General features: G+C 44.5%; 1 protein-coding gene across 1 annotated transcript in view; it reads left to right on the forward strand.

Annotated features, from left to right (window-relative positions):
* PLG (plasminogen) overlaps positions 1 to 12,763 on the forward strand; it is a 372,393-nt gene that overhangs the window by 267,439 nt on the left and 92,191 nt on the right. Inside the window, exon 14 of the mRNA XM_069607701.1 lies at positions 11,536 to 11,632. Within this exon, the coding sequence (XP_069463802.1) occupies positions 11,536 to 11,632 (97 nt within the window). The remainder of the gene's footprint in view (positions 1 to 11,535; positions 11,633 to 12,763) is intronic.

The raw sequence follows: 12,763 nt of genomic DNA on the forward strand, positions 1-12,763 counted from the left end.
TCTAGGTACTGTTTGAACCAGATACAGGGGACCAAGGATTAGATGTGCCTTTGGTTGGACTTAGCTTCGAGTTGTGATTCTTCCGACAACTTGGGTTCAATGTGTCCAGTCATATGTTAGTGTTTCCCAGAGGGCGGTGGTGTGAAACGAGAATACCAATGGATTCCTAACTTCTCAGGATTGGAGCCTGTGGTAAGGCCTGCACTCACTTTAGAGCAAACCACCAAACCTCATGTGCCAGATCATTCTCATGACTGCAGCGATCTAAAGCTGGAGACCGCTGGGCTCTGTCTCATGACAGAGACCCCTAGTATGCAAATTGATTCTCCAGTCCTACAGTAAACAACAATGGCCTATGGAGTCTCTTGTCAGCATGGTGGCATGCCATGGCATTCAAATAAGATTGGTGCAAGGATGTTGGCAGCCCTCTGTGAAGGACATTATGCCACCGCTCTCACTCAAACAACTGCATGCCCTGCCGCAGATGAACCTTGCCCCATCACATGTACTGCCCCTCACATGCGGCACAAATTGCCTACTACAAAAAAAAAAGAAGGGCAAGGGCCACGAAAGTGCACATTTTCTTCTCACACAAATGGTACAGCATATGCCATAGGAAACCATGCAAGCCTCTCATTCTGAGAACAGGAACTGCATTACCAGAAGCACGCCAAGCTTCTCTCATTCACACACAAAGAACAGACACAGCGAGGCCAACAGCATTTCCATATTCCAGCTCAGGACTAGTGCAGGAACAGAATGGGCAGCAGCACGGCAAATTTGCCTCACACAGAAGAGGACCAGCCAGTGCTGGTTGGCCATTTATCAAAATGGTGGGGCGTGAATGTTTTTTCTTGAATTAGAACGAGAGAGCACAGCGAGCAAACCCGAACCAACTGTGGGATAGTCAGGGGGTTTCCCTGAGAAATATATTAAAATATTGGGTTAGAAATGTTTACCACAGAAATGAGAGGAAAATGTGGTAAAAAGTAATAGAATGTAATCTCACTTCTTTGCAGGGCTATATAACGTACTCTGGGATATGTCAGGTCACCAACAATATACGGCAGCATTTTGCCACATATTTTCATACAGGCCGTGGCCAAAGAAAACCACGAGACCCTGTCACCTTAAGTACGTACCAACAATGGAAATGCCAAACACACGCTCATGCTGCTAGGGCTCAGACAATATCACAAGGCCTTTAACCACCCTACATGCAGCCCGGGAACATCATGGGGTCTGTTACAAGACTATACGCATGCAGGACCCCTTCATATGCTCGTTGTTCATGCCCAAATAATACCATGATGCCGTAACAAACTTTGCCAGGCCTGGTCCCATGCCATCCTGTTAGCACCCTAAGAATTGTATGAGCCCTGCCACCACAATATTATTTCAACCCAGGCCTCCTTGCCATGTTTGTAGTGCATGGAGAAAATCACAAGGTCTGTCAATGTATTGCAGGTCAGCAATGCCACCTTTCAGGCTGGTAGTGCCCAAAACATATCTTGCAACCTGGCACCATAATATATGCCAGCCCAGGCCTCATCATGCTGCTAGTACCCAAAGCATGTCATGAGGCCTGGAGCAGCCATACATGCCCCCAGTGCACCCTTCAATGCTGACTGTGCCCACAAAAGAAAAGGAAAGGCACAAGGAAGGACTTTACATCACTTTTCCGTGCTCTGTTCTAGACAACACTGTGTGATGTTGCAAACTTTAGACCTTGATAGTCAAGAATCATTTACAACCAAGAAGAATGTTCTTCACACAGGAGTCAAATGCTCCCAAGGAGTTGGTAGAACACTCATCACTGTAGAGAAGGCTATTTCTTGGCTGGTGAACCTGGACAGACAACAGCAGAGTATGATTTGCCAGATGCCACCTGGTGTCCTTGTAGGCAGATAGGTATTGACTCTTGCTGGAAAGAAGAGGACTTCTTAAAGATTGCTATTACGTGAGCTTTATCAAGGTTGCCTGCTCACCAAGGTTTAATGTAAGAAAATGAGTTCCTTTTGCTTGATATTCAGCATTACTTTCTATTAATAATCGCATCCATGAATAAAATCCACTTACAAACAGAGATAGGATATATGTGGAATGGCACCAACTTCAAATCCTAATGTCATAATAGAAAACAAGAATAAACAAGTGTCCAGCAGTGGGTTTACATTAGTAATTGGACCTTTCCTAGACAACCCTCTGATTACCAAATTACTCTGGAAAAAAAACTTGTTTTAAATGAAATACAGTGGACATGTTTTCACAGGTTGACATTTTTCAGGTTCGATATGATTACTAGGTAAGTAATATAGGCCATCATTTTTCATGCAGAAATTATGAAATAGAATTATTTGCAGAGACGTTACACCTAGTTAGTAGCAGGACGGGGAAAAATGCTTACCATCCTTACTGCAAAGACTGGTGCCATATTCTAACTAAATATATATATATATATATGGGGCTCATTTACGTAGAACTTAAGTCATTTTTTGGTGTAAGATTACTTAACCTATTTTCTGCCCTTCATCCAATTATGATTATGTGCAATTGAGAGTAGACTTTGATAAATTGATGAGAACAAGCAAGCTTAAAAAATTCTTTGCAGCCAATCCCAAGAAGTAAACAAATGACACCACAGCCAGATAGAACAGATCTGACCTTTGGAGATTTATCAACATTAATCTATTGAACTTGCCTGTTAAAGAGGACAACATCAATCAAGTTTTATATTGACCCTGATTGGACAGCATCCACCAGCATGAAATTGAAATCTAAGTTCAATCCCACAGTGGCAGGGTGTGGCTGCTGGGAGGCTGGTGGTTTCTGATTTATGCAAAATGAGGCATAGAAGGATTTTAGGTGTTATATACCATTTAACCAATAATCAACAACGTTGTTTAAAGGAACTCCCAACAATTTTCAACAATTAAGAGTAAAGAGCAATTATCTAATGTGGTGATACAACCCACAGATAAGCGGTCTGATATTGTTCTCATGAGAAACATTGTGATTATGTGGCTGAGGCCATGTGTCAATTGCGAGCCCAATCCTTTTATCAGGGATGATCTCAGGATCCTTTTCCGGAAATTAAGGAACAACTCAGCACATTGGTTTTTAAATGGAGGGATAATGGGCTTTTAGATTTTGATATTTGTAAGTTTCTTTTGTCATGTTTTCGATTACCCCAACAATTAATTTTTTACCCAAACTCCACAAGGCCATGATAAGGCCACCAGGCCGACCCTTTGACACATTTACAGGGTCTTCATTAGAAAATGTTTCCAAATATATTGATGACACTTTGTTTCCTTTTGTTTCCGTCTTCCCTCTTATTTGAAAGATTCACAAGACTTCCTAAAACATGTTAATGAGATACCATGGGAAGAAGGGCTCATGTTAACAACATTGGATGTCGTATCACTCTATACATCCATAGAGCACGCAGTTGGTCTGACAGCTTGTAAACATTTTTCTTCAGTCACAGTCCTTAAATTTGCTGTCACATACGGAATGGATAATGGAGATGTAATATTTTTGTCTCAAAAATAATGCATTTCTTTTTGAGAATAAGTATTACATACAAGAACGAGGGACTGCGACAGGCATTACTTTTGATATGATATGATATATGATATGGCATTTATAACGCGCCTATACACGTGTTTCAAGGCGCGATGAGGCAAGGGGGGGGGGACTGGGGAAGAAAGATAACAATCCTACTAGGCCAGATGTCATTCAGATCGCGCAAGTGCATGGGAAGGGGGAAAGGGAAAAGTGCGAGGGTGCAGGGAGAGGGGAAAGTGCAGTACATGGGATAGAAGGATAAGAATAAATAACGGCCAGCTAGTGGCAAGTGCAAGGTAAGTGCAGGCATAAGTGCAGGTAGGGGGACTGTAGGGATACAGAAACAGTCTCCAAGTGCAGGGTTGCCAGGGAGGCAGTGCAGGTGAGCAACTGGCAGGGCCGGGCCTGTGAGCAGAGAGGGAGGCCATGTAACCAGTGCAGTTTCAGCCATGAATCAGCAGGGGAGAGGAAGAGAGAAAGCAGAAGCAAAGAGTAAGGTTTGGAGGTGCTTCCGGAACCGGAGATGGTTTTCCTCAAGTTTCAGGGAGGCAGGAAGGCTGTTCCAGAGGGAGGCCCCTGCCGAAGAGAGAGATCTACCACCAACTCGTTGCTTGGAGAAGCAACTGACCCTGAGGGAGTTGGAGGTGGATGAGCGAAGAGCTCGGGAAGGAAGATATTTAGGAAGAGAGAGTTGAAGGTATTTCGGCCACAGCCCCAAAAGGCCTTGTGGACAATGCAAAGGGTTTTGAATGTAATCCTCGCTGCCACTGGGAGCCAGTGCAGAGATGTCAGTCCTGGATAGATACGATCCCTGGGCTTGAGGCCAAGGACAAGTCTCGCAGTCCTGTTCTGGATAAGTAGCAGAGGGCGCAGAGTAGAGGCAGGCAGATTTAGATAGAGGCTGTTGCAATAGTCCAGCATAGAGAGAACCAGGGCTCTGGAGACAGTGAGCATCTGGGGGAAGGTGAGGAAAGGAAGAATACCTCTGAGGAGGTGCAGGTGGTAGTGGGACTTCATAGAGACGTCAGAGATGTGAGGACAGAAGGAGAGTGTGGAGTCGAAGATGACCCCAAGGTTTTTTGCCTTACAGGTGGGAGCAGGAGGAGGGCCAAGAGGGGCAGGCCAGACAGCTGCAGGGAAGGAGGGAGTGGGTGTGCCGATGAGTAGAATCTCAGTCTTACTGGCATTAAGGCATAGGTCATTGGCTGCACACCATGCCTGGATAGCAGACAGTCACAGATGAGGGAAGGAGAGGAGGAGGCCGAGGGTAGCCTGAAAATGAGCTGGGTATCATCTGCATAGCACTGAAAATTGGGGCAGAGAGCGGCGATGCGATGGGCAAGGAGTGCCAGGTATTGATTGAACAGCCAGGGAGAGAGGTTAGATCCCTGGGGGACACCGCAGGTAGAGAAAAAGATATCAGAGAGGAAGGACCCAAGTTGGACCTGGGAGGGTCGATCGGAGAGGAAGGAAGTCAACCAAGCCGAGCCTGGCCATTGAGAGCCAGGTTATCACGGAGGCAGTTGAGCAGGATGGCATGGTTGACAGTGTAAAAGGCAGAAGAGAGATCAAGCAAGATGAGGACGCAGGGGGTGTTGGAGTCGAGGTTGGAAAGCAGATCTTCACGGATGTTCAGGAGAGCAGTTTCCGTGCTTCTGGCGGCTCTGAAGCCAGACTGATGGTCATGGAGACAACCAACAGATTCAGTGTGAGAGATTAAGCTGGGAGATGGCCAATTTCTCCAGGAGCTTGCCCAGGAAGGGAGTGAAGGAGATTGGGTGATAGTAAGCCGGGCAAGAGGGGTCGGCAGAGGGCTTCTTAAGAAGAGGATGCACAAGGGAGGGCTTCAAAGGGAATGGGAACACTCCTGTGGCGAAGGAGTGATTGCAGAAATCAGCCAGGGCAGGAGCCAGGGAGTCGATGTGGTCCTTGATGGTTTTGGACGAACAGGGGTCAACCTGTTTCGACGAGACTTTCATAGATCGGACTTGTCTGGAAACATAGTCTGCGGAGAAAAGGGGAAATGAAGAGAAGGAGGGAGGGGGTGGCTGCAGAAGGGCCAGAGGAGGAGCAGGCGATAGGGGGAGGGAGGCGATAGGAGAAGAGTGAGGACAGGATGTCCTGAGTTTTAGAAATGAAGTGAGAAGCCAGAGCCGTGCAGAGGGCCTGGGAGGGGACAGGAGAGGTAGAGACTGCGGCAGGGTTGGCCAGATCCTTGCAGATTTTAAAGAGTTCAGCCGAGTTGTTTAATGCCGCAGAAATGCGGGCTTGAATATGAGCTCTATTCTTGGTGAGGACGGAGAGTTAGTATTGCCTTTGTAGCAGGCAGCAGGGCAGTTTGTCAGAGGATGAACATGAAGCACGCCATTTCCTCTTGCCACGCTGCACTTGCGTCTTAGGGTGACGAGGTCTGAGTCATACCAGGAGTTACACTTGGCTTTGGGCTTCAGGCGGATTCTCATGACAGGGTCAAGGATATCAAGAGTATCAGATATAGAAGAGTGGAGCGTGGAGAGGGCTGTGTCAGGATGAGAGTCAGCCAAAGGGGGAGGAGGTGGTGAGAAGGTGGAAGCGAAAGCCTCAACTGAAACGCTCTTCATGGGACGGATGACCAAGAAGGCGGGTGGCAGTGATGGAGGTGGCTTGGCCTGAGGGGTGGGGAGGGTGAGGTGGGAGGATAGGAGAAAGTGATCACTCCAGGAGAGGGGGACAGAGAGGGGAAGGTCTGAGGAGATCGGAGCATCGAGAGTGTGCCCTGCAGAATGAGTCGGGCCTGAGGGGAGAATGGTGAGTGAGAGAGAGTCGCAGAGGTTGCGAAAGTGTGCAGAGGGGGGACAGGAGGCGTCCAGGTGGATGTTGAAATCTCCAAGAAGGAGGAGTTGAGTGGTTGAGGCCAGGAGTGAGGAGACAAGGTCCGCCCACTCAGAGAGGAAGGAAGAAATCTGGCCAGGTGGCCGATAGATAGTAGCCACAGTAAGGGAATGGCTAGGGGAGAGAGAGAGCCTGCAGACGAGGCATTCAAAAGAGGAGTAGGTCTGCGTAGGAATGACAGAGTCGGGAAACCACTCTGTGAAGATAAGGGAAACACCCCCACCAGAGCGGAGAGGCCTGGGAGCGGAGAGAATCTTGTAGCCGTCAGGAAGGAGTGTGCCAAAGCTGGTGACAGAGGTAGCCGTGAACCATGTCTCAGTGAGACCGAGGACATCGAGGTCAAGTTCTTCAAGGAGGCGGCAGATATCAGATTTTGCACCAACCTATACAAATCTTACTATGGAATGCTGGGAAGAGACCATTGTTTGGTCAACAGTAAATGATCAATACACTGTAAAGGTGGTGCTACCTTGGTGGTGTTATATTGAGGATGTATTCATCATTTGGAGGGGTAATGAGGCTGACTGGTTGGATTTTGTAAAGAGATTGAATTTGAATCAAATTAACTTACGCTTTACGGAGACTCACAGTAATTCTGAGATTGTGTTTTTGGATGTCACCATCAGGCTTGATAATCTTGGGTTGCTTACTTTTCTGTTAAAACAAACAACCAGTTCAAATATACCTCTACATGCCATGAGTAATAACCCTGTCAGTTGCTTAAATAGCATCCCTTTTGGTGAATTCATCAGATATCGATGTAACTGTTCAGATATTGATGATTTTGACAATGCATGTTCCTCCATGGCTAACAATTCTGTAATGCGTGTTGTGAGGAACTCATGGTGGCAACAGTACAGACAAACACAAGTGATCACAGTTCAAGGGTGTTTATTAAACTGTATAAATGGGTGAGAAAAACGCCTAATCTAAACCTAAATCTAAGATGGGAGTAAGCTATGACCATCAAATAATAAGGTAGATCTAGTGCTGACTAGTCAAATGAAAAGGCCCTATACTAAAATACCTATTGCCAAACCTTAACATAAAGTTACAAAAATAGTGTGGGATAATGTTTACCAGAAAAGAAAAGAAGTGTTAAAAAAATAATAAGTCAGGATGGTATAAGTGGGGTCTCCCTTGCCCACTCTTTTAGCATGGGACAAGGCGGCACTCTCGAGCACAGCACTCTACTGGGCTTCTCCAGCACGAGCATCCAGTTAGTTTACAAAATATCAGGGCCTACTGTGGCCAAGTCTCTTTTACACAAAGTCTCTTGCCTCAGAGGACCTGATGTTCTATAAAGAACAAAACACAAGTTCCTTTCAGTTTTTCTGCACGCATGTTTCACAATGTCAAACTTTGGTTATGGGTGAAGGAATTTCGATTGTACAAGAGATTTTGGCTCAACCCTTGTATGACCCCCTTAACTCTCTATGTCTGCCTTTTCCTCTGGCCTCTGGGTACTATGATATTCACAAGAATAGCGGACCAGCCACAGTCTTTCGAGTGGTCCGGCGCCACAAGGCGCCGGACCACTCTGCAGCTGGTCTTTCCCTGGGTTTTAAAAGTTCAGTAGCACACAAGTTCTTTGTTCACGTCATGTTACCATTTACAACCTTCGCTCAACACCAACGGGTTTACTATTGGTTCTCCCTCCGGCTCACCGGCTGTGCTGAACTCCTTGTTCTTTCTTGTCTGTAGAGTCAAATATGGGTTCACGGCAGCAAGCGCGTCTCCCCACCTCGGTTATCAGCGCGGGAGGGTCCTGTGCACCGTTGACAACTGTTATGCCACATGCCAGCTGTAGTTCCCGGTTTTTTTATTCCTGTCACTGAGGCTTCACTAGTCTGGATCGAGAAGGGCAAGGGCACTTCCCTCCTTGTTGTCCTTGCCCGTCCCCCCGCCTTTCTTCTCTGTTTGAACTGCTGTCCTGGAAAAGCTGCCCCCCTGTGCGTTTGTCCTTGCTCAAAGTGTGCTCTCTTCCTAATAGGTAGCATCTAAGATGGATAATGTCCCACTTGATGGCTAGGGCCTCTAGTTCCAACACAGCTGTCTGTTTTCTTCTCTTTTTCTTCTGTTTTCTGGATTTATTATTCGCATCAAGGTTTTAACACTTTTTTCATGTCATTGGGTCTTTTTGATGATTAGGGACTCGCTTCCGTTTTACCTTTTGACGGATGGGTGTGTTGTATTCTGCATAGGTTCTTAAGTATTTGCACTTTATAGCTCGTAATGTTGATTTTTTTCAATCTGCATTGGAGTCATCTTATTAAAAAGGGCTATGGCTTTGTTCCTTCTTATATTTTTTAATGAGTGTGCCCTTGTGTTTGCACACCTGGTATGTCTTCTGTATAGATGGCTTTCTTGCACTATGCACTTTACATCTTTTTGTTGCTATTGTTGTTGCATTTTATGGATTTATTCATCAGGATGAATCAATAGCAATAAGCACTTTAGCCATCTCACATGTGTATTGCAGATCTGATGCAATCATGCAAATGTTAGCTATTTAGCCTGAGCTCCATTGGCTCAATGGATTCACAGGTGTTTGTAAGCACTATGCACTTTATACCTTCTTAGAGGCGGAGCGATTATAATGTATTGATTTACTAGGATCAATTATTAGCGCCCAGCACTTTAAATGTCTTGTATTTGTATATATCAGTTCTGATGAAATCCTGTGCCTGTCAGTGTTTCATTCGGGTTTGTATTGTGTTAACCATTCGAAATGTGTTGACATATTTGCACCATGCACTTTATCATGTCAGTGTTTATCTTTTGCATTTCATCATTAATGCAAGTTTTGCTGTTAGTGTTGCATTGTTTCATTCTAATATTTTAAACATATTGTGAACATGTGCCATGGACGCACACATTATGGGGGTAGAACTTTGCCTATTCAGTCAGAGTACTTGTAACGGTCTAGTGTTTTTAACTATAGAAAAAGGACTCAAGTTGTATTTATGTTTCACTGGTTTCTTAACGCGTTGTGTGAACAAGCACCAGGATGGTGTGAAACGCGTTGAATAAGCAGCCTCCCGCTCTGTTGGCACTGTTCTAAGAATAAATGTTGTTTTTAAACTTTTGTTCATCGACACTTTGTGATTTGTAGGCATTCAGTGGTACCTAAGTGTGGTCCGGGTACCTGGTTCTTCTTTAACATCTGTAGATATATATATGGGGCTTATTTACTAAGATAAAAATATAGTGTAAGCCAGACACCAAAAAATGACTCAAGTCTACTTAGAGTATTTTTATTTAGCTTGGTAAATCATCCCCATATGACTGATATTAACATACCTTTCATTTACCCTAGGGATCTACGGTGGTTTATTGTTCAATATGTAAAATGATTAAAAGTGAATTGATGAGAAATCTGCCCCGAATGCCGGGAGAATGTCCAGTTGAAAGGAACCTAGCATGTCCGGTTCTATGAACGTCTGCTGCACTTATTTGGTTGTGCCACCTTCACCCCCCACCCACTATATACCTTACCCTAAATTACCATCAATCTGTTTGTGGTAAGAACAAAACGGCAAAAGAAAATGCGGCAACGAAGTTGCCATTCGGCAAAAGTGATGTATACCACATATAGGGAATCCACTAGGGAATCCTAGGGAATCCCTTAAAACATTGACTCCAAACAAAAAAACTGAAGGGTTTTAAGAGAACTCTGCCCTTCCTCACCCAATAGATATATGGGGCTAGATTCTTAAAGACTCTGGACACACACAATGTGTGAGGCATCTGCGTCTCGCACTGTGCGTGAACAGATTGCTGGTCACAAGACCCTGATTCTGAAAGGGTGGTTAAACCAGCTTCTTGGGGCAGGCTAATCCTGTTAAGGAGGACTGCCAAAGTCAGAGAGGATTCAACACCGAGGACCTCCATTTTTAGATTGATCATCCAAAGCATATAACCTTGCAACTCTACAAATACCTGCACATTAGCCTCAAGTTAATTAACCAAGAGAACTGGGGATCGCCACACTCCAAGCAGCATTAAACACGTGCAGACTGGTAAGAAACACTGGCTCATAATCCACATTGCATTGAAAATTAAACTAAGACCTTGAATGGATTTTGAATAAGAATAGAAGGAAATGTCATTTGTTTACTGAAACTTCGCGGTTCATGGAATTGTTATACTAGCCTACTTGCCTTTCAGTAATAGTAGAAGATGTTGATCAAGCGCATGGCGGTGTGTTGCCATATGAGGCTCAATGCCGCACGCACCAACGATCATAACCAATTTATAGCATGGGAATCCATCTGCACGCCTCTGCATTTGTCTGTGTGTTCCAATGAACAAGGGTAGCTGGCCATATCACAGAAAGGTTGTAGGCCATGAAAACAGAACTTTCTGCCATTCGGTTTGTTAAACGGGAATCATGAGGTCCTTCTGTAAGGGCTTATGCACAATTTGTTTCCCAGTACCCGAATATTGAAAAAGACGGATTAAGTATTTTGCCTTGGAGCACACCTCATAGCTATGAGCGATACCGCAATTGCTCAGACTCATCTTTGCATTTTTAGGGAATGTGTCAGATCAATCGTACCCTCGCAGGCAGAGCAGAATTTCATATTACAGAGTGTCCGAATGTAGGGTAGCTCTTGCAAGATGTCTTACAAAGATGCTTCTGAGAATGCGGTTCAAAGGATGGTATGGATTATCTGACTGCATGCCCATTGGTTGTCATCCGTCTACATGGATATAGATGATAATCTCTCAACGAAGACACACTTGATCTCTCCAGGTAGAGATGGCCATGACCATGTATGTGGCATACTGGGACTTGTACTTCCCATCATACACGTAGGACTACAGTTGTTAGAATGCAAAGAAAACATAGGATTCAGCTTTCATGTAATTAATGTAAATGGTAAATGGGCAATGTATGATGTAGATGGACTAGGACAAGGGTCTCTGTGTCTGGTCCTCAAGAACTCTGAGCGCAATAGGATTTCCGAGTAACCACTGACCACATCGAATGATATATATATATATATATGAAATGAAATACACATTTTACATTGATAATGAATGCATGCGAGCGTCCATTTATCTGTCCATTCATTATCCTTATCTTAGTATTGCCGAAACCCTGACGGAGATATAAATGGGCCCTGGTGCTATATAACAACGCCCGGAGAAAAGAAATGGGACTATTGCGATATCCCAAAATGTGGTAAGTTGGATGACCATTTTTACTGCCATGTTGCTTCTTTTATATTCGTTTGGCGGCTACAATAGTTATTTTCAATTTTCACCAGAACTAAGCAGTGAACTTAAGAAGTGGAATATTCAATACACCAAATTATGATACGGCTTAAATGAAGCATTCGACCCGGGTAAATGAATCGGGCATTCGACCCGGGTAAATGAATCGGGCATTCGACCCGGGTAAATGAATCGGGCATTCGACCCGGGTAAATGAATCGGGCATTCGACCCGGGTAAATGAATCGGGCAAAAAGAAATGCTCAAAATCAATGGCATGTAACAGTCCGGGGCAGCGAGTGTTGTTCAAAGTGTGACTGCAGACACAATGATCATAAGAATCAGAGAGAACACAAGAAACAATGGAACAGGATTCACAAAAGTCCGATTTTTTAAATTATGCCTTTTAATATTTTGCTGCTCGAACTGTCCCGCAGACTTGTTTTTGGTATTTGTTTTGATGCTCTAATGGTCTGCTGCGGAATATAATGATTAAAAAATATATATATGTGATCGCTTAGGTAGTAAGAAACAATGAGGAAACATTTCAAAGTGATGCTTGAAGTGCAAAGTAACTATTTGAAAATATCATTAAACTATTAAAGTTTTAATGTAAACCTCAGTGGATTCCAAACATTATTTTGCCTTGGGAAATCCATCGTTTAGAAATCTTTTCTGAAACAATTGCATTATTAGTTATTTTTTCATTATTTTGTTCATGTATATTTAAAGTATAAAAAGTCAATTACTTTGCTGAAACGTTCCTTTAGAGAAAACAATATTGTTGAACATGGTCCTGGTCCTCTTGCACATTATTTTCCATTTGAGGTCCGTAGGAGCAGTGTACCCCTCTCGTCTTTCCCCTCTCCTGTCCTTCTGCTTAGTCTTGCCCCACCAGCTCTGCTGTGCCATTCCCCATCTGCATTCGGTTCGGGCCTTATCCCACCGGCTGCAGTCTGGTCCGGGGCCTGCTGACCACGTTCTTGCATAGTCCGGCTTTACCTGATCTGCTCTGCTCCATGCTGTTTGCATTCTTCCAGTATTTGAAATAAAGGATGGACTCATACCCCTACCTCTGTTCCAGGAATCGTTTTTGAGTC

Source organism: Ambystoma mexicanum, chromosome 4q (assembly GCF_040938575.1).
Source record: "Ambystoma mexicanum isolate Mex_15411 chromosome 4q, UKY_AmexF1_1, whole genome shotgun sequence".
NCBI lineage: Eukaryota > Metazoa > Chordata > Amphibia > Caudata > Ambystomatidae > Ambystoma > Ambystoma mexicanum.